Source organism: Ranitomeya imitator, chromosome 3 (genome assembly GCF_032444005.1).
Source record: "Ranitomeya imitator isolate aRanImi1 chromosome 3, aRanImi1.pri, whole genome shotgun sequence".
NCBI lineage: Eukaryota > Metazoa > Chordata > Amphibia > Anura > Dendrobatidae > Ranitomeya > Ranitomeya imitator.
The window spans coordinates 176922584-176946188 of NC_091284.1; the positions used below are offsets into that span (position 1 = coordinate 176922584).

At 40.7% G+C, this 23605-nt stretch overlaps 1 protein-coding gene across 8 annotated transcripts in view; it reads right to left on the reverse strand.

Moving 5' to 3' along the window:
• Positions 1 to 23605, reverse strand: part of CASK (calcium/calmodulin dependent serine protein kinase) — a 393333-nt gene that overhangs the window by 15268 nt on the left and 354460 nt on the right. For 2 of the 8 annotated variants that reach the window (XM_069761640.1, XM_069761641.1), the window contains 5 exons: positions 22070 to 22138; positions 18852 to 18920; positions 16316 to 16351; positions 13878 to 14074; positions 10679 to 10794 (listed from right to left, as the gene is read on the reverse strand). In XM_069761640.1, coding sequence (XP_069617741.1) covers positions 10679 to 10794; positions 13878 to 14074; positions 16316 to 16351; positions 18852 to 18920; positions 22070 to 22138 — 487 coding nt within the window. The remainder of the gene's footprint in view (positions 1 to 10678; positions 10795 to 13877; positions 14075 to 16315; positions 16352 to 18851; positions 18921 to 22069; positions 22139 to 23605) is intronic. The other 6 variants (XM_069761644.1, XM_069761645.1, XM_069761643.1 and 3 more) reach the window with 3 other exon arrangements.

Sequence of the window (23605 nt, forward strand, 5' to 3'; positions counted from 1 at the left end):
GTGACATTTTTAGTGATACCAATTTTTTTTTCTATACACCTTTTGAACATTTTTGCAGTGTTTATATTATTTTTTAGAGCTTGGGTCTTTATGGATGTGGTGATAACAAATGTGCACTCATATTTTAGTTATGTCCCCATCCAGGTCCCCATCTTGTAATTATGTCCCCATCCAGGTCCCCATATTGTAGATCTGGTCCAATCTGGGTCCCCATATTGTAGATATGTCCCCATCCAGGTCCCCATATTCTAGTTGTCACCATCCAGGTCCCCATATTGTAGTTATGTCACCATATTGTAGATATGGTCACATCCAGGTCCCCATATTGTAGTTCTGTCCCCATTCAGGTCCCCATATTGTAGATATGTCCCCATTCAGGTCCCCATATTGTAGATATGGTCACATCCAGGTCCCCATATTGTAGTTGTCACCATCCAGGTCCCCATATTGTAGTTATGTCACCATATTGTAGATATGGTCACATCCAGGTCCCCATATTGTAGCTCTGTCCCCATATTGTAGATATGTCCCCATTCAGGTCCCCATATTGTAGATATGGTCACATCCAGGTCCCCATATTGTAGTTATGTCCCCATCCAGGTCCCCATATTGTAGTTATGTCCCCATTCAGGTCCCCATATTGTAATTATGTCCCCATCCAGGTTTTCATATTGTAGATATGGTCCCATCCAGGTCCCCATATTGTAGTTATGTCCCCATCCAGGTCCCCATTTTGTAGATATGTCCCCATATTGTAGATGTCCCCATTCAGGTCCCCATATTGTAGATATGGTCACATCCAGGTTCCCATATTGTAGTTATGTCCCCATTCAGGCCCTCATATTGTAGATATGGTCACATCCAGGTCCCCATATTGTAGTTATGTCCCCATCCAGGTCCCCATATTGTAGATATGGTCTCATCCAGGTCCCCATATTGTAGTTACGTCCCCATATTGTAGTTATGGCCCCATTCAGGTCCTCATATTGTAGTTATGTCCCCATTCAGGTCCCCATATTGTAGATATGATCACATCCAGGTCCCCATTGGATCCACTGGCAGCATTTTATTTCAGCTGAATGTGTGCCCTTGGACGTGAATGTATTGCAGGGCAGAAACTCTCTGCACAGCAATACCAATAGAGGAGTGTGGAAACCACAGATATGACCAACACAGTCACAAGGTAAAATACAAAAAATTTATTGTTTCATAAAAAACACAATACAATTGTACAAAACAGGTAGGAGTAATGGAAGGCATGTGCAAGTAACGGGCACAAAGTGCACCTGTGCAAGAAAAAAGGCATGCAGACCAGAAGAAAACCACATAGGGCCCCTGACGAAGGAGCTGTGTTCGTCGTATCTGTGGTTTCCACACTATATCAAGTCTATGATGGACAGTAATCAAAATAGATAAATATAGTGATTGAAACAATGCTGTTCTATACCATTCTTCTCCTATACAGCAATACCAATGCAAACTGCCGGCCAATAAGAAATCAGCAGCTGACATCTGCATGCTGGCGCATGACAGTGATATCATATGCTGCCGCACCAACACGCCCATGTCAGCTGCTGGTCTCTGATTGGCCGACGGGTGGCATAGGTATTGCTGTGTAGAAAGTCTCTGATCGGCAATACATTTCAATTGAATGTGCGTCTAAGGGCACACATTCAGCTGAAATAAAACGCGGTAGTCGGCAGCCCCCTTGACTAGAAATGGACCGCCAAAGGGTCTACAGTGCCTGCAGGCGATATGAAGCAGCCTCAGGGGGCGAGTGTTTGAGACCCCTGGTATACATGTTAATATATTCACCTACTGGTGCTCTCTCCAGTTTTCAGCACAGTTCTTCTCGGACATCACCGCTCTGCATGACCTGGAAGTGAATTTTACAATGCAAGCCTATAGAGGGTCAGAATGAGGAGTCATAGGCGTTCACTGTTAAAGAGACTTCTGGATCACACAGGGTGAGGGAACTAGTAGCAATTGTGGTGACGCCACTGAGTTTAGAGGAGGACGACGCTTGATCCCGTAGAGTGCGGCGGTAGGCGAGTAGATTCATACACTCATACTATACTACATATACACAGATTTATTAATAAAAAAAGTATAGATTGGAGCTTTTTTTTTTATTTTTTTTTTTTTATTTTGTAAGACTCATGTCCTTTCAGCAGTTTCCTATCAGACAGGGTTACAATGCCAAGCAACAATAGGTCACAGCGGACCCTGAATCAATGACCTTTGTACATGCTTATTGATTGAGTAAATTGATTGAGGCTAATGTATGTACAGTTTTCTGAAACAAAGTACGAGTCTAAAAATAAAACCCTAGTGTGAAAATTTCAAGATTAATTTTGTTTTGTAATAAAGATTTTGATATGAAAAAATTAGATAACACCATTTAAAAACACATGTGAGACAAAAAAAAAAAACTGATTTAAGGAAAAGGACATTTTCTGAATGTAGGGAAGTAAAGGGACTTGCAGTCAATCCAATGTGTAGTTTCTCTATTGAAAAGATCTCTCCTGAGCAGACCACTTTTTATTGCAAGAAGGAGGAACAGATATTAGAAGGATAGTCCTGTTAAAAAAAGTTTTTATTTTAAAATGTATGTGAAGCACAAATATAGGAATCTGGAGACTTCAGTTGCCTCCACTTCTGGCTTTGCTTCACATACTGCAATGGCCACATATCACCAAAAAGCCCTATTCTGTGTTGACACCTGTCCAGCGTTAAGGGGGCTGGCTAACTGCCCCATTTCATTTGCTAAGTCCATCCCATTCTCAGACTCATAGACCGAGAATAAAGGGTCAAACATTGGATACTCTCACCAGTATCTGCAACTGGCGCTGATATCTTAAACTTTATTAATCTTTTTCATTAAAAGATTCATAGGATTTATCCATCTGCATACAGTGTATATATATATATATATATATATATATATATACACACACACACACAATATAATATAATGTTGAAAAAGCTACACCGCGAAACGCGGGGTGAAGTGAGGGTTGCTCCCGTTTCTCACTATGGGTAAGTGCGCAATAATATTGGTTAAATAGCTGACTTTGGACCCCCTTTTTTATATGGGGACACTATGATCCATATTTTGTTATAGGGCCCAATATTTTGCTACTCTGCATTTATGCATTTGTTTTTTACCCCAGGGATGAATTCTGCCACTCACGCGTAATCTGGTGTACCGTTATGTTTTCTCTGTGATACCTCTGTTTTGGTATATATTGCTTACAGCATATATACGTATAATTGTTATTTATACTGCTATTTGTATTCTTATTTGGATCACGCAATAAAGTTTGTATTTGATCTTTTTAATTATGTTGCTTGGGACATTTTTAGTCCTTTCTGCTTTGATTCTACATATTTGGAGTTGTTCTTTTGATCAGACATCCTTGGGGTGTTCAGGGAGGGATATATACCCTCAGCCACAAGATATATTGGTGCTTTAGGAATATAATATACGGTATATATATATATATATATGTATATATATATATATATATGTGTGTGTGTGTGTGTGTGTGTGTGTGTGTGTGTGTGTGTGTGTGTGTGTGTGTGTGTGTGTGTGTATGTATATATATATATATATATATATATATATATATATACACACACACATATATATACATATATATCTCCACTGCTGACATTGCTGGCCACATACAGAAGGACTGGGAAGAAAAGAAACAAGGGGTCTACTTCAATGTTACAACTTCTTCCATTAATTGCTAATTGGCTTTGTGTAATAAAAAATTGAAACTGCTTGAGGGCATGTTCACATGTTGCCTCACATTGCACTTTGTCCCTGCTGTAAGGCATGGTGTGAACATACCTTTAATGAACAGCTTGGTATATCGTGATGGAAACTATTTACATTTCAAAACTAAGTGTATGAAGCAAGCAGATACTATTTTGACATGCTTTTATATTATGCACAAGTTTTTTATTTTTTCACATGCAATGATTTTTGCAAAACAAAACAGACAAACCCCAAATCATGCTATTTAAAGGATGTTTCTTTGTAGAACAGTGAATTCTTGAGATGTATTTTTGCAGTACATGGGTTTTTAAAACTGTTATACAATATGTAATTGACATTAATTCAAATGATTCATACAAGGAGAATCTGCCTTATTTACCGTAGTTGCATAAAACACTGTTCTACAACCAAAAAAGAAAAGCTACATATGGTGCATAACAAACTACAGAGGAAAAGTGAATAAAAAACGGCAACGCTTCTCAATAATATATTTCGCTCAGCTGCATAACATACGCCACAGAATATAATGTGCACAAATGAAGACTATCAGAGAAGTGACCATTTAGCTGCTAAGCGGTTTAATCAATACGCCTTTGTCACAATAAGAAAAGAACACTCCATTTTGATGGAAGCCACTTAAACATGTGAACTGTGCTATGCCTTAATAGTATTGTTCAAAGAATCAGAAAGTAGTAATGTACCTTGACCCTCAGGCCCTCACCCTGCAGAGACCCCAGTGCTGCCAACACCAAGCTGATATGCAGATCACTTGTTAAAGGGACTGCAGCTAACATCCCCTTCATTTTAAAGGGACCTGTCATGTTGACAATGGTAGCTGATCTGCAGCAGGATCAAGTGACCAAGTATGCAATCAGTATTCTTGGTGCCATGTGCGGACTAGCAGGTCAGCCATGTTTCTCATTTAACCGTTGCCAGAAGTGGCTGAGACTAGTCGGCACGCAACTGCAGATCTGTAAATTGCATGCATGTGGTTATGGGAAGGCCCATTCGCACAGGGTATACAGGGGAATTGTGAACATGTGTGCATGGCACGGCCGGGATTCGGCAGTCTCAGAGCAACTGGAGACTTTTCTTCTTAACCAATTAAAAGTATTTATTGGCTTCTCGTACTGTAACATTTGTCAGATTTCATGATTGGGTTAGCTGTTTATTATAAGAACAGAAGATGAGAGCTTTGCCACACATAGATTCATTAGCTTTCATGACAAAGTTAATTATTTACTATTTGACAGGCATAAAAGGAGCTATTAACCAAGAATTGGCTATATTTGTACGCCACATCGAAATACAGTTTGTGATTAAAACTAATGCAGCCTTTATACGCATTTTCTGTGCACTATTGCCGTTTTCAAGCACCATTGTCTTTAATGAAACTCATGCTTGGTTTTACGACTTTGAATGGTGGTTAATGCATTACAAACACAAATTAATGCCTTTGTGCTGAGCACAGGCCTGCTATTTACTATAATTACATTGCACAGTCAGTAGTGCATAAAATATAGAACATGCAGGGATTAAAAAGACTAGGCAGTGTTCACGATCTAACCAGAATAGGTCTTCAAAATGTCACTTGTCTGTACGCGTACAATAAAAGCTACTACAGCAATGGCATTAAATCCCAGTTATATTAAAAATATATATACACACACACATTATAAAGGACGGAAAAGTCTAGCAACACAGAATGGAGGTACGGATCTGGCCATAGCCCGTTTGCGTTCTTATACAAGGTACCAGGATAGGTATAGCCGGAAGTGCACAATATTGACCATATGACTGGCAGTCTGAGCACTGTGCCACTGTGAAGCCCACCAACTATCTGTAGCTTTCCTCACATGACTGACAGATTATACCCTATGTCCTGACCCTGTGTCTCCCAAAAAACATCTACTAAGCACTAAGAATGCTGCTGCCCTCTTGCCTAATGCCCAAGTCCACAGAATATTCATAGGGGTCCCAGAGGTGTGATCTGCAAATATCTCCAAAACACAGGTCCTCTGACCTTTTTCTTCATGTTAAAAGGGTGGTCACTAGTGAGGAGCGAACGTGCTCTGATAACGTGTTATCTGAGTATCTCATGCGTGCTTGGATCATATGTTTGAGTCCCTGAGGCTGCATGCTTGGCGATGGTGGACAGCCCAAACACATGGAGGCACTGCCCATTTGTTAAGCAATCCCTGCATGTTTTGCGGCTACCAGCCAGGAGACATGCAGCCGCGGGGACTCGAACATATTATGCTAGCATGCCGAGGACGCTCTGATACTGGTCTATATGAGCATGTTCGCTCATCACTATTGTTCATCACAAGCGCATGTATTGCATTCATATTTTATGACTTTGTACACACGCTGCACAAAGGAAATACTGAATTCTAGCTCCTTGAACAGCAACACAGTACACATACAAGAAATATGAAAAATGGTAACACATGCTTAGCAGCAAAGTGTAATGCTAAAGAAACAAAAAAGAAAATGTGCAACTATGTAATACTGAGTATAGGGTTTTATACTGAGTGCTAAAAGCTGAGGAATACAATTATTGGAAGTCATACATTACAACAAAAAACAATAAGCAGGCATCATCACTTGACAGGTTACTTACATGCACAGAGGCCAGTGGGAGAAAGACGGCATGAAAAATGCACAGGGGTCAGATATGGCTTGCAATATATTAATGAAACATTTTCTAATATGCACACAATAAAATTATAGATGCAAAGCAGGTAAAACACAAACACAAAACACTGTTAATCTCACATTACATTTTTATACCCTTATCTAAAAACATAAGTGTACAGGTTTTATATCACTTGCTGCAATTTATAAAATGTTATTTTTAAAGCATAACTTCACTGTAACTGCACCCATGCCTAAATATTTAGGGTTCAAGAGATGTCTGGCCTATCACTCCATCCATAGCCAGTTTAGGTCTTTATTTAGACTGCACAACCCCTTTAAGGAGGTTGTCCACTACTTTTACATCGATGATCTATCCTTAGGATAAGCGGTTATCGGTGTCGATGGCTGCCGGCAGTACGTACTCACTTGAAGAACTGCTCCATCTACTTGTAGTGGCAGGGTACTACAAATCCGCCTCCAATGAGACAGAGCAGCTAGGCAAGTGAGTACCTCCTGCCAGCAACAGCCGCAGACACAGATAACAGCTGATCAGTAGGGGTGCCAGGTGACTGACCCCAGTCGATGAGACATTGATACTAAGTGAAAACCCATCTCTTCAGGAAAACCTACAGCCTGCAATAACCATTCTGCCGCCTCACCACCACCACCAGAGCTGCCGCCTCACCACCACCACCAGAGCTGCCGCCTCACCACCACCACCAGAGCTGCCGCCTCACCACCACCACCAGAGCTGCCGCCTCACCACCACCACCAGAGCTGCCGCCTCACCACCACCACCAGAGCTGCCGCCTCACCACCACCACCAGAGCTGCCGCCTCACCACCACCACCAGAGCTGCCGCACCCCGACCTTCTGTCTCTTCCCCATTATCCCATAGAATGTAAGTCCGCAAGGACAGGGTCCTCTCCCCTCTGTACCAGTCGGTCATTGTAAATTTGTTTACTGTAAATGATATCTATAACTCTTTACGTAACCCCTTTCTCATGTGCAGCACCATGGAATTAATGGTGCTATTTAAATAAAGAAATAATAATGATGTAAAAGTAGTGGACAACCTCTAAAGCACAATGGTCCAATAAGCTCTGACAGGGTGAAAGTGATGACCAGTACATTTCAGCCCTTGACTAAGCAGGGACATAAGTCTCTCCTGTTAGTGGCACATCAATGATACAGACAACACACATTTAGGACATATTGGGATAACCAATAAAATAAATTGATATGGCACCCCATGGAAAATTCTCTAAAACTGACTTGAAAGCAGCCTTTGTACAAGGACATGAAACGGCACCACCTAATTCAGATGTCTGTTTTCTCTTAATTTCTGTTGTATTCCTGTTTGGACATGACAAACACATACAATGTAGTCTATGGGCGTGTTCACATGTTCGTGTTCTATCTATACAGTATATACAGTAACATTTTTTAATTTTGCCTCTGTTGCAGAGATATTAGTCCAAGTGAGTGTTATCACATAGCAACTCATACAGTACACATACACTTGGACCTAACTAACGTTAACTCCTTAGGTGCCAAATACTTTGTTCTAAATTTTGACTCTGCATTGTGGAGATAGAGGGATAAAATGATTTTTGCATCATTGTCACTATTACATCGAGTCTCCAGTTCAAACATGAAAAATATAGTGAAGGGTCCTCTTTCAGGCTATGTTCCCATGAGGAGTATTTGGCACTTTTTTTTCTGAGGAATTTCTGCACCAATTAAATAAATTGGGTTACTTGCATTTTTATTTGCGTTTGAGTGTATTTTTTTTTTTTACATTTTTAATCACTTTTTTATGTCATGTTTCATATAAAAAATGGCTTTGTTTTGGAGACACGCAAATACTTAACTTTCAGAAAACTATTCATACATGTCATATGCGTATTACATGCGTTTCTAGTCGGTTTCCGTTCCAAAAAATGCACTGAAAGAAGTCATGTGTTTTTACCTACGTATTTTCCTCCTCTCACTTTAGGTCTATGGGAGAAATTTGCAAATAAAATGCTTATATACCGCACAATGCAAATACACTGCGGGAAAAAAACGCTCCAAATGCTCATCATGGGAACTTACCAGTTTAATGGTCATGTAGGTTAAATCTCTATGACATTAAATCAGATTTGTCAGCGAAATAGCTTCAATTCTACTTTGTGCCATTTAGCTATGGGAAGTCTGGGATAATCATGAGCACTCCATCCTGTAACAATAAGCGGCTGTGTATACCTCCTCACTGCAGGGACAGATGGAGGAGTGCTCGCACACCGGACTCGCACTATAAGTCCAGTGCATGCATCAGCACTCGCCAATGACACTTGTTACTAGCTGTAATATGATGGCCGCACACACGCTAGCACATGTCTAAGGGATATTATTGAAGCTAGATCAATATTTATAAAAAAAATTCCAATAATGCAGACATTTGTGACAAGGAAACAAATCTTGATCATCAGAAAGACTTAAAAACTGAAAGTTGGCATTATGCAAATAACCAAACTAATTTATACAGTAAGATATACATTAAAGACATTTCTCCTTAGGATGGGCCACAAGTCTGATGAACAGGGGTCCGACCCACTCCTGTGCAGTTTTCAGCTTTCTGCTGATTGATGGAATATTCGGCAGGACAGTATGTTCATGTGAATATCAGGATAAATGTTTGACAGGGATAAGGGATATACATGTAACATTTGGGGCTATGTGCTATAAACAGAAAATTGGTTATACTCAGTTATAAGCAATTTAATAGTGAAAATCACCACATGACCAATAAGCATCATTGACAAGTTTGCCCAGGAGTGTAACACTAGAGAACGTGGGCACAAGGTTTGCCAACATCTGTAAAAGATTCTCAGACTAAATAGTAAAAAAATTAAAAAAAAAGTGAAGAATTTGACACGACAGATTTCTGGCTGAATGATGGTGTGCAGCCTCATTGTGATCGGCATTTTTATTCATTTGCAAGAATCGCTGCACATTTAAAATAAAAAAAAATGGAGCAGTGAGACGGACTCCATACGGAATCAATGATTTCTCTTTAAGCAAATAAATCTTCTTCACCACATCCTAATAGGCCATATAATATCAGTGTTAAAAATGAATAGATTTCTCTTAGAAGAGGTATTCACACGGCAGCATAAGAGATCATCTTTCTCTGTGGTACATCACCCTGAGTAAGCAGGACTAGCGCTGCCGAGAACAATGAGAGCTGGTGAGAACTGAGCGATCTATTATAGATCACACATCACGCATCCTAGAATACTGCATATAAGTCTCCAATGTGCTGCACGTAACCCAAAAAAGACCGATTATTCTACCCACCATCATTTGTCTTAATCCGGCGCCTCCTCGCTTCTTACAATTGCCGTTCTCCTTCCCTGCTTCATGTGGATGATGTGTCCTGTGTTATCCACACAGTGTTCAAGGGCAGAGCAAAGTACTGTAATGTGCATGTGCGGGAAAGGGCAAAGAGCGCCGGCGCATGAGCATTACATTACTTTGCTCTGTCGTCGTCATGAAGCCAGGAAGAAGAAGAAAGGCGAGCGCAAGAAGAGAGGAGGCGCCGGATCAAGACCAGTGATGCCCATCGTACCGGACCACGGCATAGGTGAATATAAAATAGTTTTAGTGTTATGCACAACGCAGCGGGGACTTATATACTGCATTCTAGAATGCTGTATGTAGGGGTGTACAGCCTCTGCTCCCTTTATGATCATCAGGAGCGAGAACCAATTCATGTAAAAACCACCTGTGATGTGAATTTAGCAGTGGCGAATCATTGGCACTAGGCCTCATTCAGAAGTTTGTGTTTCATGTACTGTATTGTACTTTGATAAAACTTACCTATTCAAGTCCAATGGACCATAAAAAAAATAAATTGCACTTTGATGCCATCATTGTGCTGTCCGATATTCATTTACTATTACACATAAGAAGCTAGGAAACCTCCATCAGTTTTTTTTTCTTTTGCATTAAAAATAAAACTGATAAAAACATTGATGGTAGGAACGGATACACTGATCAAATGGATTGAAATCTTATGTACCACACTGCTGAAAATTGAAAAAAAAGTTTTTCAAGTACACAAAAAGAAAATGTACCGTAGGTTTGAATAAGGCCTCTAGATAACAAATCAAAGCGCACACCCCCTTAGCTTCAGATCAGCGGTCACTTAGGATTTCATGATAAACATTCTGTACTCTGTAAATACTTTGCGCGGACATTTCATACCTGCGTTGTGCTTTGCCAGATACTTGTCTTTATACTGCTTTTTTTTCTTGCCAAACCACGTACAGCTGGCCTGCTGCTCCTGCTTTGTCTTTTCCATAGCAATGCAGGCAACACGCCTAAACATGGCAACACAACACGTTATTCCCACGGAAAAATATAAGCAGCATTCCTGGTCATACAATCAATAATGTGTCTTAACACAATCAAGCAGAGATGTAATGTTAAAGCATTTATTTTTCTTGATCTCAAAAATATTACATATGGTATATAAAAAAAAATACGATTTCTAACTAAGCACAGGAATGTGAATACATTTTAAAAGACTCTACCATACACTACAAAGGAAAGATGTTGCTTTTGTAACTTGCTATGGCGCTTGCTGGCGTTTTGATTTCTCTGAACATCCATCTAATGTGTCCAGTGCTGGTAACAAGAAGCCACTGCTAGTGGCGGCCAGAATATAGCAGAAATCACTCTGCATAAAGCCTGTGTGACCACACGCACTGAACACCATGAGGGGCGTTGTCCGGGAAATTAAGAAAATTACCATACATTATACATTAAAAAAGACAGTTCTATAAATCACATTAAATTACCGATTTCCTTTATTTCTTGGACAACCCATTTAGCTAGCTAGATATTCTGAGACGATATGGAAAAAAACAAAAAAACACAAAGAAACAAAAACCAGGGGATGACAAAACAAGCATGTAACAATACCTAGACATGAGTAACCTTTTTAAATCATTCCAAATGATATTGCTTAACCTGAGTAAAATGTCTAAATGGGGGGGAAATCTTATCAATATAGTAATTTATTGTTCAGATCCAAACCACATTTTCAAACAAATCAAAAGTGCACTGTAATGTCCAAGATAATGACCAACCATGACCGTTATATCACAGGGAATCAGAAATGTCCATATAAAAATAAAGATTATTATTATTATTATTATTGGTTGCATGCAATTCTTTTTGCATGAGCGGACTATCTGTGCAGAGTGAGCTGTCAGAGTGCCATGATTTCAGACATCGCTCACTGTGTACTGACACTTTGGAAATGAATGAAAACAGGAGGCTCCAGGGAGAAATAAAGTTCACGTTCTCCCAGTAGCCGCACTTTCATAAAGGCTGCCGGGCGGCATTGTAACACAATTAACCTGAAGAGTAAACACGTAGCTTCATGTCAACAGTGTTTGGGGACATGACACGTTCTTTTTAAATTCACAACGTGTCCACTTCCGTGGTGGAAGTGCATCTTTTAGATGTGCACTAAACTGCTAAATTCACTGGGAGCCTAAATTAGCAGCTAACAATGGTCTGGAATTGTTTTGTTGCATTACCACATCAAAAATGCATATAACAATGCATGAGTAAGTAAAATATGCACAGATTTTGATGCAGAAATGCTGTGGATTTACCGTAAGTTTAGAAAGCCTTGCGTAAAACCTACCCCAAATACAGCCTAACAGTTTGGAATGGATGACAATGGGAAAAACTCGAGCATGGGCCATGCTGCATTTATAACCTAGAATGGATAAGGGAGTAAAATTGCTCCGAATTTGCCATTTTTTAGATGTCATCTCTCTATAGATAATATCTATGTTAACAAAAAAATACCCTTAAACCTCTGGTCGCAGACAATGAGCAGTTTATAAAAATACTAATGTTAAGGTGTGAATAGAGAATATACCAGGCACTGTTGAGTGGTGAAGAAGCAGGATATTTATGGAACAATTTATAGTGTAGTCGCATCAGCTTAACTGTGCTAAACAACGTGAAATAATGATCAAAATATCCGCCCACAAGCTGCTAGCTCACAATCTATGCACGTCAAATGGAAATTGCACGAATGCCATTACCTTGCTGCTTTCAAAGGACAAACCGTATATTTTGTGCCTTAAAATTAGTTTTACCCGGTTTCCCAGGAGATGCTGGAAATACAGCAATTAGATCATCATAAAAGTAAATCTGCCCCAGCTGATGAATGTTTACCACACAACGGCATCGTAAACACCGTAATAAAAGCCGGGTTTACTTCAGCTGACTAGAATTTTCATTGAAAAGGGGAATTTAAAAGCAGGAATGTGAATGGATGCAATAAATATTTAACGAGGACCTTTTACCAGTGTGAGCACAGAATAGTGGCTGCAGAGCAGAACAAAAAAACTGTTCATTTTTTACATTTCTCTTCTTCGTTGTGGAGATATTAGTTTGGAAAGTTTAGGCTACAATTTAAGTTAAGGCCAAAAGGAGTGTTAATAGAGATTTTTCTCTGGGGCTTGTACTACTTCTGCTGCATGAGGCTGACCAATCAGAGGCTGGCCATCAACACACAGGGGAAAGAAGAACACACCCCCACATTAACTTGGAACTTCTCCTGTGTGAGTTATGGAACGTTTGATTAATAACACTTTCAGCTTTCATCTCCTAAGAATGTGTGTGGGGGAAAGGCAGAATAGCAGAGAACCTGTGGCAGATTCTGATGCCTTTATAATTCCATAACCTGTACAGTACTAAGGAAATACTGAAAACATGACCTATTGGGGGCTGTTAGCACTGGAGTTTGGGAAACACTGGTGTAACCAAATTACTCCAGTTTGGAAAGGAATTAGTCACACATGTTTTTTTTTAATCTGTATGCTGTCCATTAAAAGACAAAAAAAATGCATTCATACAAAAATGGGACTGGACACATAGGTTTTTCTCAGATCTGACACACAGGTCATTGAGGAAAAACTGCTGTATATATTTTGGTCTGCAGATCAGATTTTGCCACTTGAATGGTTAGGACAGATAAAATGTGCACCGTAGCAATGCATACACTATTAATTTCTCACTTTACATCACACCTAGGGAACAGCAGCACAGACACCACTGGAAGGGAGCCACTGTGGGTTGAGAGTATCCATTGTTTTTATTTTAATTGGGGTCCTAAATGGATTAAGCAGGATTTGTGCAGTAGTGGACAACTTTTTAACCATATTCTTCCATGGTTGTGTGAACATAGTCTTAAGAATGCCCCTAATGTCACTATTCTAAGAATCCAGATTATTGTCATTTACAGCAGCAAATGTTTTTCCTGCAAAGAATCTTTGCCATCATTAAGACATTTCCATATGGATTGCTCTCATTTTATAAAAAAAAGTATTTGTATAAGAGGTAGAACTCCACTCTGACTGTACATGCTATGACTTACCACTCTTGTAGCTCAGGAGAAGGAATAAGACCGGCAGTACCATTTTTTGCATTTTCCAGTTTGCCTTGCCACCAGTTGTGGTCATCTTTACTAATAATTTGAATAATATCTCCAACTCTAAACCTGATGCCAGCTTCTTTACAGGGTATTAGGTCATCCTTTGCTGGATCATATTCGAATTGTGCTCTTACATATATCTAGAAAACAATATACAAGCATACTTTACAGCTAAAGAAATAAATATTAGAACGTTGATGGGGATCATAGGAAAAAAAGTTTGAACTGATAAATGACCAGACAAGAAATGGTTATTAGCTCACACAAAGATGAAGCATTTGCAGGGCGAAGCATGCAAGGAGAATGGAAGAGTTTACAACTGATGAATCTGAATACCTTGTACATAAGACTTGAAAGGCTTTTGGGGTTATTGATTAATTAAGGTTAGAGCCATTACTCTGTTACTGAGCTTTATCTTATTTTTCATTTTGTACTTCCAAGATTCATTCTAAACTACAACTCCAATTGTAATGACAAAAAAAAAAAAAATGTTACAAAAACTTTCAGCGTGGAGTGATATGGTGAAAAAAACAACCCTCTATTCTGTCACTGCTTAGTTATAACAGTGTCCGCTGTGCAGTAAGAGTTATTTGGCAATATTCTTTGGGGCAGTACGATTAAGGAGATACCAAATTTGTGTAATTAAAAAAAAATAAAAATCAGAAAAAGTTTTTGTTGGCACGTATTGATTGTGATTAGTGATGAGTGAATATACTCGTTACTCGAGATTTCCCGAGCACGCTCGGGGGGTCCTCCGAGTATTTTTTAGTGCTCGGAGTTTTAGTTTTTCTTGCTGCAGCTGGATAATTTACATCTGTTAGCCAGCATAAGTACATGTGGGGGTTCCCTAGCAGCCAGCTAACCCCCCACATGTAGTTATGCTGGCTAACAGATGTAAATTATCCAGCTGCGGCAAGAAAAACTAAATCTCTGAGCACTAAAAAATACTCGGAGGACCCCCCGAGCATGCTCTGTTAATCTCGAGTAACGAGTATATTCGCTCATCACTAATTGTGATCAAACACTTGAATTCTGGTGTTTGTTTTCTTTTCCCTTTCACCACTTAGATTATGGGGTAAATTTTATATTTTTATAGATCAGACTAGTACAGGCACAGCAATACCAAATATATATGCAAAAATATATATATATTTCTTCACCTTCAGGTTGGGAAAAGTGCGAGGGGAATTTAACAAAATCAAAACAGAACAAGTAGTACATTTGACTGATTTTTTTAGTCCCTCTACTCTATATTGCAACACTTCACTATTTTTTACTATAGACTGCAATACTGATCTACTATGAAGATTAATCTTCTGCTGGGCTTCATGGGTGCACCAAAATGCCAGTAACAGGGAGCTGTCAGAAGGGCTCTGGCTGAAATGGTAACACATTGGCACTCCGCAAATGTAAAGCAGGGGAAATGAGAGGCGCCAGAACGGACACTCAGCAACCACTTAGGCTGCTGCTATATGGGGACACAAAAGAGCACAGTGAGGCCAAAAATACTCTGTTGTAAAAAATAAATAAATCACAGTAATAAGCAAGTGCTAGTCAAAAGATGGAAAAAAACAGGGTATTTAGTATCAACTAAATACCCTGTTTTTTCCATCTTTTGACTAGCACTTGCTTATTACTGTGATTTTTTTTTTTTTACAACAGTATTTTTGACCTCACTGTGCTCTTTTGTGTCTTCAAGTTTCTTGGTGGTGTGTGAACAGGTTCCTACAGACTTGTTCAATGTGCAAGTAGCCCATGTGTTTCTGGTTCTATGCTGCTATATGGGGTAGCATTGCCGTACCTATACTACTGTGACAAGCAAGTAGCAAAATATCCACCGAAGTCTGATATTTGGCAACTTCCCCATGGTATTTTAGGGGTCACAACATAACTCCATTCTCTTGTCTAGCACTGTAGTATTGGCACAGGGGCTGATGCAACTAAAGTTGCTGTATAGCCCTAGCCTTAACACTGCACTGAGCGTTTGAGAGCAGCATTTAATTGGTTAAACAGCAGAGATTGGTTGCTGCTGTTAAAAGCTGGTACCGGTTGGATAACATAACCAACACCCGCCCAGTATGAAGCGGACTTCTATGTGAGAATTCCCAGTGCTCTCTGCATTCTAGGATTGCGGTCAGCACATTCTGATTTGTACATTGTCACCAGACACTTTTTAATCAATATTTTCTTTTTAATCATTCCCTCATTTTTAGTTCTAATCCAGCCTCCTCTGAGAAGCTTGAGAAAAGCCTGTGAAGGAACTAGACGTCTGATATATAAGGTGAGATTAATCATAGATTTAACATTAACAAATATGACGGCAACACGAACATGGATTTATTAGGGGGGAGAACAACAAGCCACAAAGAAAATCTATTCACCTGTCGTCCTTTTGATTGAGTAGTTGTTGGTATGTCCTGCAGAACAAAGTCAACCCAGAAGACATTTGCATCTTATTAACATTGTGCATTCTTACAAGAAAACATGAGCAGTTTGAATGTAGGTGTAACAAATATGGGTTACACACATAAGAAAACAAAATACAAGCTCAAGATGTTTAGCTGAAGCCTAAAGAAGCAGAAAGTTTTAAGCCTAGGAACGATGCTTGGCAAAAGAAAAGAAAATTTATTAAATCAGCATCTTCAACACAAATGCATTGGTAAAATAATTTCAAGTGTGATGTCAGAGCTTGTGTGTAACACTAATGGAAATCACACACTTTTAAAGGGGTTCTCTCATGCTGACAGGCTTTTTCTATACACCTTACTAAAGGGGAGGTTAAACCTGCCTTCTTTTTGAAGGAAGGTCATTCTTTGGAATGGCCACCAGGATTTCCGGTCACCGACAGCTCCTGCCAGAGATTCAGCTCATCCCTATGAACAAAGAAGCAGTTTCTCTGCCATCTGACAGGATGAGACTACTGGTGTCATGCTGATTGACAGCCGGCTTCCCCCAATAGGGCAGCAGAGATACAGCAGTCAATGAGCATGATGGCAGTAGTCCTGCCCTGTCAACAGAAAAAACTGCTGCTCTGCTGACAGAGTAGCTGAATCTCTGGCAGAAGCAGTTGATGCCCCGTGCTGGGTACAACAGACAGGTAGTTGTCTCTGTTAGCAACTACATGGCTTTTTGTCCCGGATATCCCCTTTAAGAATGGGACCCGTGCGATCAGTTGATTGCCCTGAGGGATGTATTTTAAACTAGATGGTCTCTGATGAGACAGCCACATTTTCTTAAAGGTGTTATTACTGTAAAATATATACAGAGGCTAAACGCTTTTAATTTAACCTCCAAGTCTCTGCTAAGAAAATCTTTTTTTTACCATCCTGATTTGGTTTAAAGGGAACCTGTCAGCAGGATTGTGCACAGTAACCTACACAGTGTCAGGTCGGAGCCATTATAATGATTAAAATGATTGATTGGTTGATGAAATCCGTCTTGTGGTTCTTGTTTAATCTTTATTTTCAGTTTTCAGCTAATGATATGCTCGTGCTCCGGGACGGCCTGTGTGTGGGGGGGGGGGGGGGGTCTTCCTGTGGTGCTCTGCTTAGGTATTCATGCGTATGGCTTCAGACGGGTCGCTGATCTCTCAGTAACCTGCCCCCTAGCTTAACTACTGGATATTATGTATAGCTTGGAAAATAAAAAAACTTTCTGCAGGAAGGTGCCGGGGGTGGGTGGCACCTGCGCTGCGACATGATCGTAAATTTATTGTGCATATAATTATTTTGCTTTATCTCATCGTTCTATTAGTAAAAAAAAAAAAATGAATATACGGATAGGATCAATCAAAATAATTTATATGCACAAAAGATATGTGATCATGCACCTTCCAGCGAAAGTTTTTTTTTTTCCCACGCTATATACAATATTCATTATTAAACTAGGGGGCAGGTCAGTGAGGGATCAGTGACCTGTCAGCAGTTTGCATTATGAATACCTAAGCAGAGCACCACATGAAGACCCCTCCCCCACACACAGGCCGCCCTCGGAGCACGAGCATATCATTAACTCAAAACTGAAAATAAAGATTACACAACTACCACAAGACGGATTTCATCAACCAAAGTATCATTTTAATCATTATAACGGCGCCGACCTGACACTGTGTGTAGGTTACCGTGCACAATCCTGCTGACAGGTCTGAGAGTAAAATAAAAAAAGGCTACTTTCGATTTGAAGTTTAAAAGCAGATGGCTTTTTTGCCACCAGAAACACCTCTGAACAGAAAAAAAAAAGCCAACACGCAAAATTTCCAGTCAAGCTAGAACCAAAAATATCACTAAATTTGGGATTTTGCCTAAAAAGCTGTGTCTGCGGCAGCAGCGACTCACTGTGTCATACAGCAAGCAATTTGTGTTAAAGATGTTCCAGAGAAAGGTGTGAAGAGCTTCAATCAGCCCCGGTACCACCGCAGAGCGTAACAGAACCGGCCAAGCTCATGGTATGCAGAATATGCAGCAGCAGAGGGCACACCAATTCAGTAACGGAGATAGCGGAAACTACAGTCCGGGTCCAGAGTTGTTTTACTACATCTAATTTGTAGGGGGAAGCTAATTGCTTTTGTACCAATTCACTAGCCACTAATGACGCAAAGCCTTATAGCCTCCATGAGGTCAGAAGTTCTTTGTAAATTAAAGATAAATTAAATCACTATATAACAGTATATGTGGTTATAGATGAAAAAAATCACAGAAAAAAACACCAAAATAAAAATACCCTGCAAAGACTTACCAAAAAGTCTAAATTAAATAAGAGGAGAAAACAAATAAATCTCCAACACCATTTAAAAAGTCATGTTAGGACGGGAATGGTTATCCAGGAACGTAAAAAAGAGGTTAATACAGACTTAGAGGAGGGCAAGTTATCATTGCAACCCTGTTTGTGTGAATGTGTAGATGTAATTGCTGATCTTACCGCAATAGAATTGTTAATGCTGCTATGACCATTAGCTGGGGACTGTCTGGATGTAGAGGGGGAATCTCTCTGAAATAAGACACAAGGTTTGTTAACACATTTCACTATTACAAAAGTGAACAGTTACCACTGAATAAACAATGAAGAATTCTCTACATCCATCCTGATTTTTTTCATGTTACTTTTCTTCATCCATGTGAATTTTTGTGCAGACAATAACTGCAGTTTACTAATTCTCCACTAAGAGGAGCCCATGGTCCAGACAGCACCACACAGCCCATACTCTTCACCAATTATTCTCAGAACAGGACAAATGCTTTAGAAAATCCAGTTTACCCTAAGAGCAAAACTTGACCTTACTGGATGTAAACACTAAATGTCCAAGCTACAAAAAGTTAAATGTTGTATCACGCATATACAAATCGGAGGTGCTCTGCAAACACCAGTGTCTGCTAGACGAGAAAGGGTTCAACGTCATTGTGCCAAAACTGCAGAATGTTGTAAGACTAGACATTTCTTTTAAAAGGGGTTATCTAGTTCAAATGGTCTTTGAATGTGTTAACATCATGTCATACAACAGACTTCGAGTGTAACCAAACTATTAAAAATGTTTTCTGTTGTAGCCCCTCAATTACTGGGGGTCTAGTTACTGAGCACATGCAGGGAGGTGTACAGATTCAATAGAAAGTCTGCACGCTGCCGGGCCCACACTACGGGTCGGCACGCCGCCGGGCCCACACTACGGGTCGGCACGCCGCCGGGCCCACACTACGGGTCGGCACGCCGCCGGGCCCACACTACGGGTCGGCACGCCGCCGGGCCCACACTACGGGTCGGCACGCCGCCGGGCCCACACTACGGGTCGGCACGCCGCCGGGCCCACACTACGGGTCGGCACGCCGCCGGGCCCACACTACGGGTCGGCACGCCGCCGGGCCCACACTACGGGTCGGCACGCCGCCGGGCCCACACTAATGCACAGGCTGAGTACTTCAGCTTCATGGTTCGACAGGTGGGTATTTTGTGATGTGACAATTCACTGATAGATGCCAAAATTTGTAAATATCAGCAAGGTCCTAGCAGCTTCAATTCCGCTGTGTGACACAGGAAGGCAGTTTTATGCCATCAGTGTTGTGTGAAAGGGGACTGGCTTCAGTGGCTAAGCCAATCCTCTTCTCAGTTATAACCTGATGCATTGCTTACAGGATTCTCTTTACTCTGCTCTTTAGAAGTATCCTGTTTGTAATGCCCTCTTGGGAAAGCGCACAAAAATTAGTACTTCATAAAAAGACTCATATCTCCTCTGGAATCATATGACAAAAATTAAAAAGAAAATACAGCTCCTTTGCTGCATGACTTGAGTCAAAAGAGCAGTCAGTTAAGCAGGAGGTGGTGGTGCTTGGCAGGGAATAGAGCTGGCGCCTTTCAGATCTACCATAGCTCTTCAGCCTCATTTGCATATCAACTGAAATGCTAATTACTTCGTAAACGAGGAATGGACTAGCCATGTGAAAGGTACTGCTGGACTTGTCTTTGAAAGAGCTACATGTACATACAGTGGGGAAAATCAGTATTTGATACATTGCCAATTTTGCAACTTTTCCCACCTACAAAGAATGGAGAGGTCTAATTTTTATCGTAGGTAAACTTCAACTGTGAGAGACAGAACGTAAAAATTAAAAAACAGAAAATCACATTGTATGATTTTTACATAATGAAATTGCATTTTATTGCATGAAATAAAAATTACAGAGCTCTCCATTCTTTGTAGGTTGGAAAACGTGCAAAATCGGTTGTGTATCGAATACTTATATTGACTATTGTCTGGGGAGTGAAATCCTGCTAACAGATCCCCTTTAAGTAAAGGTACCTTCACACTAAACGACGCTGCAGCGATCCAGACAACGATCCGGATCGCTGCAGCGTCGCTGTTTGGTCGCTGGAGAGCTGTCACACAGACCGCTCTCCAGCGACCAACGATGCCGGTAACCAGGGTAAACATCGGGTTACTAAGCGCAGGGCCGCGCTTAGTAACCCGATGTTTACCCTGGTTACCATCCTAAAAGTAAAAAAAACAAACGCTTCATACTTACCTTCCCCTGTCTTTCCCCGGCGCAGTGCTTCTCTGTACTGGCTGTGAGCACAGCGGCCGGAAAGCAGAGCGGTGACGTCACCACTCTGCTTTCCGGCCGCTGTGCTCACAGCCAGTACAGAGAAGCACAGCGCCGGGGAAAGACAGGGAAAGGCAAGTATGAAGCGTTTGTTTTTTTTTACTTTTAGGATGGTATCCAGGGTAAACATCGGGTTACTAAGCGCGGCCCTGCGCTTAGTAACCCGATGTTTACCCTGGTTACCAGCGAAGACCTCGCTGAATCGGTGTCACACACGCCGATTCAGCGATGTCAGCGGGAGAGCCAGCGACCAAAGAAAGTTCTGGCCCTCTAGCCCTGACCAATGACATCACAGCAGGATTCTGATCGCTGCTGCGTGTCAAACTAAACGATATCGCTAGCCAGGACGCTGCAACGTCACGGATCGCTAGCGATATCGTTTAGTGTGAAGGTACCTTTAGGCTAGTCATAAACATTTCTAGATGGGGGCAATAATTGCCTTCTATTGAGTCAATGTAAAATGGCCAGTGATGATCTGATAGGATGCAACACAAGGTTGGCTTATCTATTGTGCGATAACTTACCAATAGAGCGTTAATGGCAATTCCTAAAGCTAGCCAGTATTTTGTGTTGTGACAATATTAATGCAGTGTGTGCTATAGTGCGTCCTACTGACACACAGAGCATGGCGGGATGGCTGCTTACTTGGTCTCTGCTAAGGTAATCACACCGGGGAACATTTCTACCAATTTTTGATCTGAATGATTAAAACACAAATTTACACAAAGGCTGGAAAATGCCTACACCATTTCACAATCAAGTAAATTGAAGTCATTGTCGTAATTATTAATAATACGGTATTTCACATAAGATATTCCACGTATTCCATAACTGCTGTAACCACTATATAGCAGAAAATGGAAGCTATATTCAGCAGCAATCGCATTATTGAGGTTTTACAAATACACGCTCTGTTCCGTTATCTTTGTTGTGAAATTGGTGTGCATGGTCTACAAGCACAGGCAGAAGAAGCGACCCAGAAAGCAGATCACAGTCAGCCATCAGCAGAAACCTCAAGAGAAGACGGCTTATGTATGATGTTATTACCTCACAGGAAGAAGACTGCGTACGGTAACTGGGAACTATCTTGAACGTGATGCTGCCCCTCATTTCTCTCTAAGAGAAGGAAAGACATTTATCAGTATAGAATATGATCGGCAATTACATGACACGTTGAAGAAAATATACCAAAAGCACGCACAGACTGGAATGGAGGGCATAAAACTAAAGAATTAATCCACTGCGGTGTGGTGAAGTCACAAGGGAGAAAAAAAAAAAAGGGGAAAAAAATGGCGGCAGTTAGGGTATGTGCAGAGGATCCAGAAGTGGCAGCGCTTTGGACGCAGTGCATGTCCGCTGCCGTCTATTGAACGCAGGCAAATCCACATGTGTTCATTGAGCCGTGTGGATTCACCGCGTGCAATACACTGTATGGGTGAAATAGACACGCTGCGGTCTGGAAAGACATGCCGGATGTCAGTGTCCGAGGGTGATCCGCAGGCGTCTCTGGGCGCACAGTGGCCAGGGGATCTCTTGACATCCCATCCACTATGCTGTAACATCTGGCCGCTGTGGGCTGGACGCAGCAGATATACACAGCGTCAAACCCGCAGCGTTTACTGACCGTCTGCACATAATATGCTGTCAAACACAAAGGAGGAAAGGAAGGCGGTAGGCGGAGAAGTGTTGATGCATGGGTCACCAGAGACTACAGATTGCATGAGACCTTGGAAATACTAGGAGAATCTACTCCTGTAAGACTGCGCATGCAGAGATAGAGGTCAATCCCTGACTAGGACCGCCACTGGACTAGAAACACCAGAGTTCAATTAACCCCTTAAGGACCGAGCCATGTTGTAGGCTCATGACCCCCAAAGGATGTTTGCACCTTAGTGACCAGGCCAAATGTTATAATTCTGACCACTGTCACTTTATGAGCTAATAACTCTGGAACGCTTCAATGGATCCCACTGATTCGGAGACTCTTTCGTGACATATTCATACTTCATGACAGTGGTAACAATTATTTGCCATGACATACGACATTTAGCAATTTTCAAACTTTTTAATTTTTAGGCCCTTAAACCGGAGAGTTATGTCTTATAAAATAGTTCATAAATAACATTTCCCAAATGTCTACTTTACATCAGCACAATTTGTAAAACTTTTTTTTGTTAGGAAGTTATAAGGGTTAAAAATTGACCAGCGATTTCTCATTTTTCCAACAAAATTTACAAACATTTTTTTTTTGGGACCACCTCACGTTTGAAGTGACTTTGAGGGGTTTATATGACAGGAAAAAATCAAGTGACACCATCCTAAAAACTGCGCCCCTCAAAGTCCTCAAAACCACAATCAAGAAGTTAATTAACCCTTTAGGTGCTTCACAGCAATTAATGGATTTCTTTTCAAAAATTTTTTTACTTTGGAATCAAAATTTCTTTATTCTAACAAGGGAAACAGGAGAAATTGCACAACAAATTTTGGGGTCCGTTTTCTCCTGAGTACGCAGATACCCCATATGCGTTGGAAAAATACTGTTTTGATACAACAGACTTGTGAAACCACTGATACCAAATATGT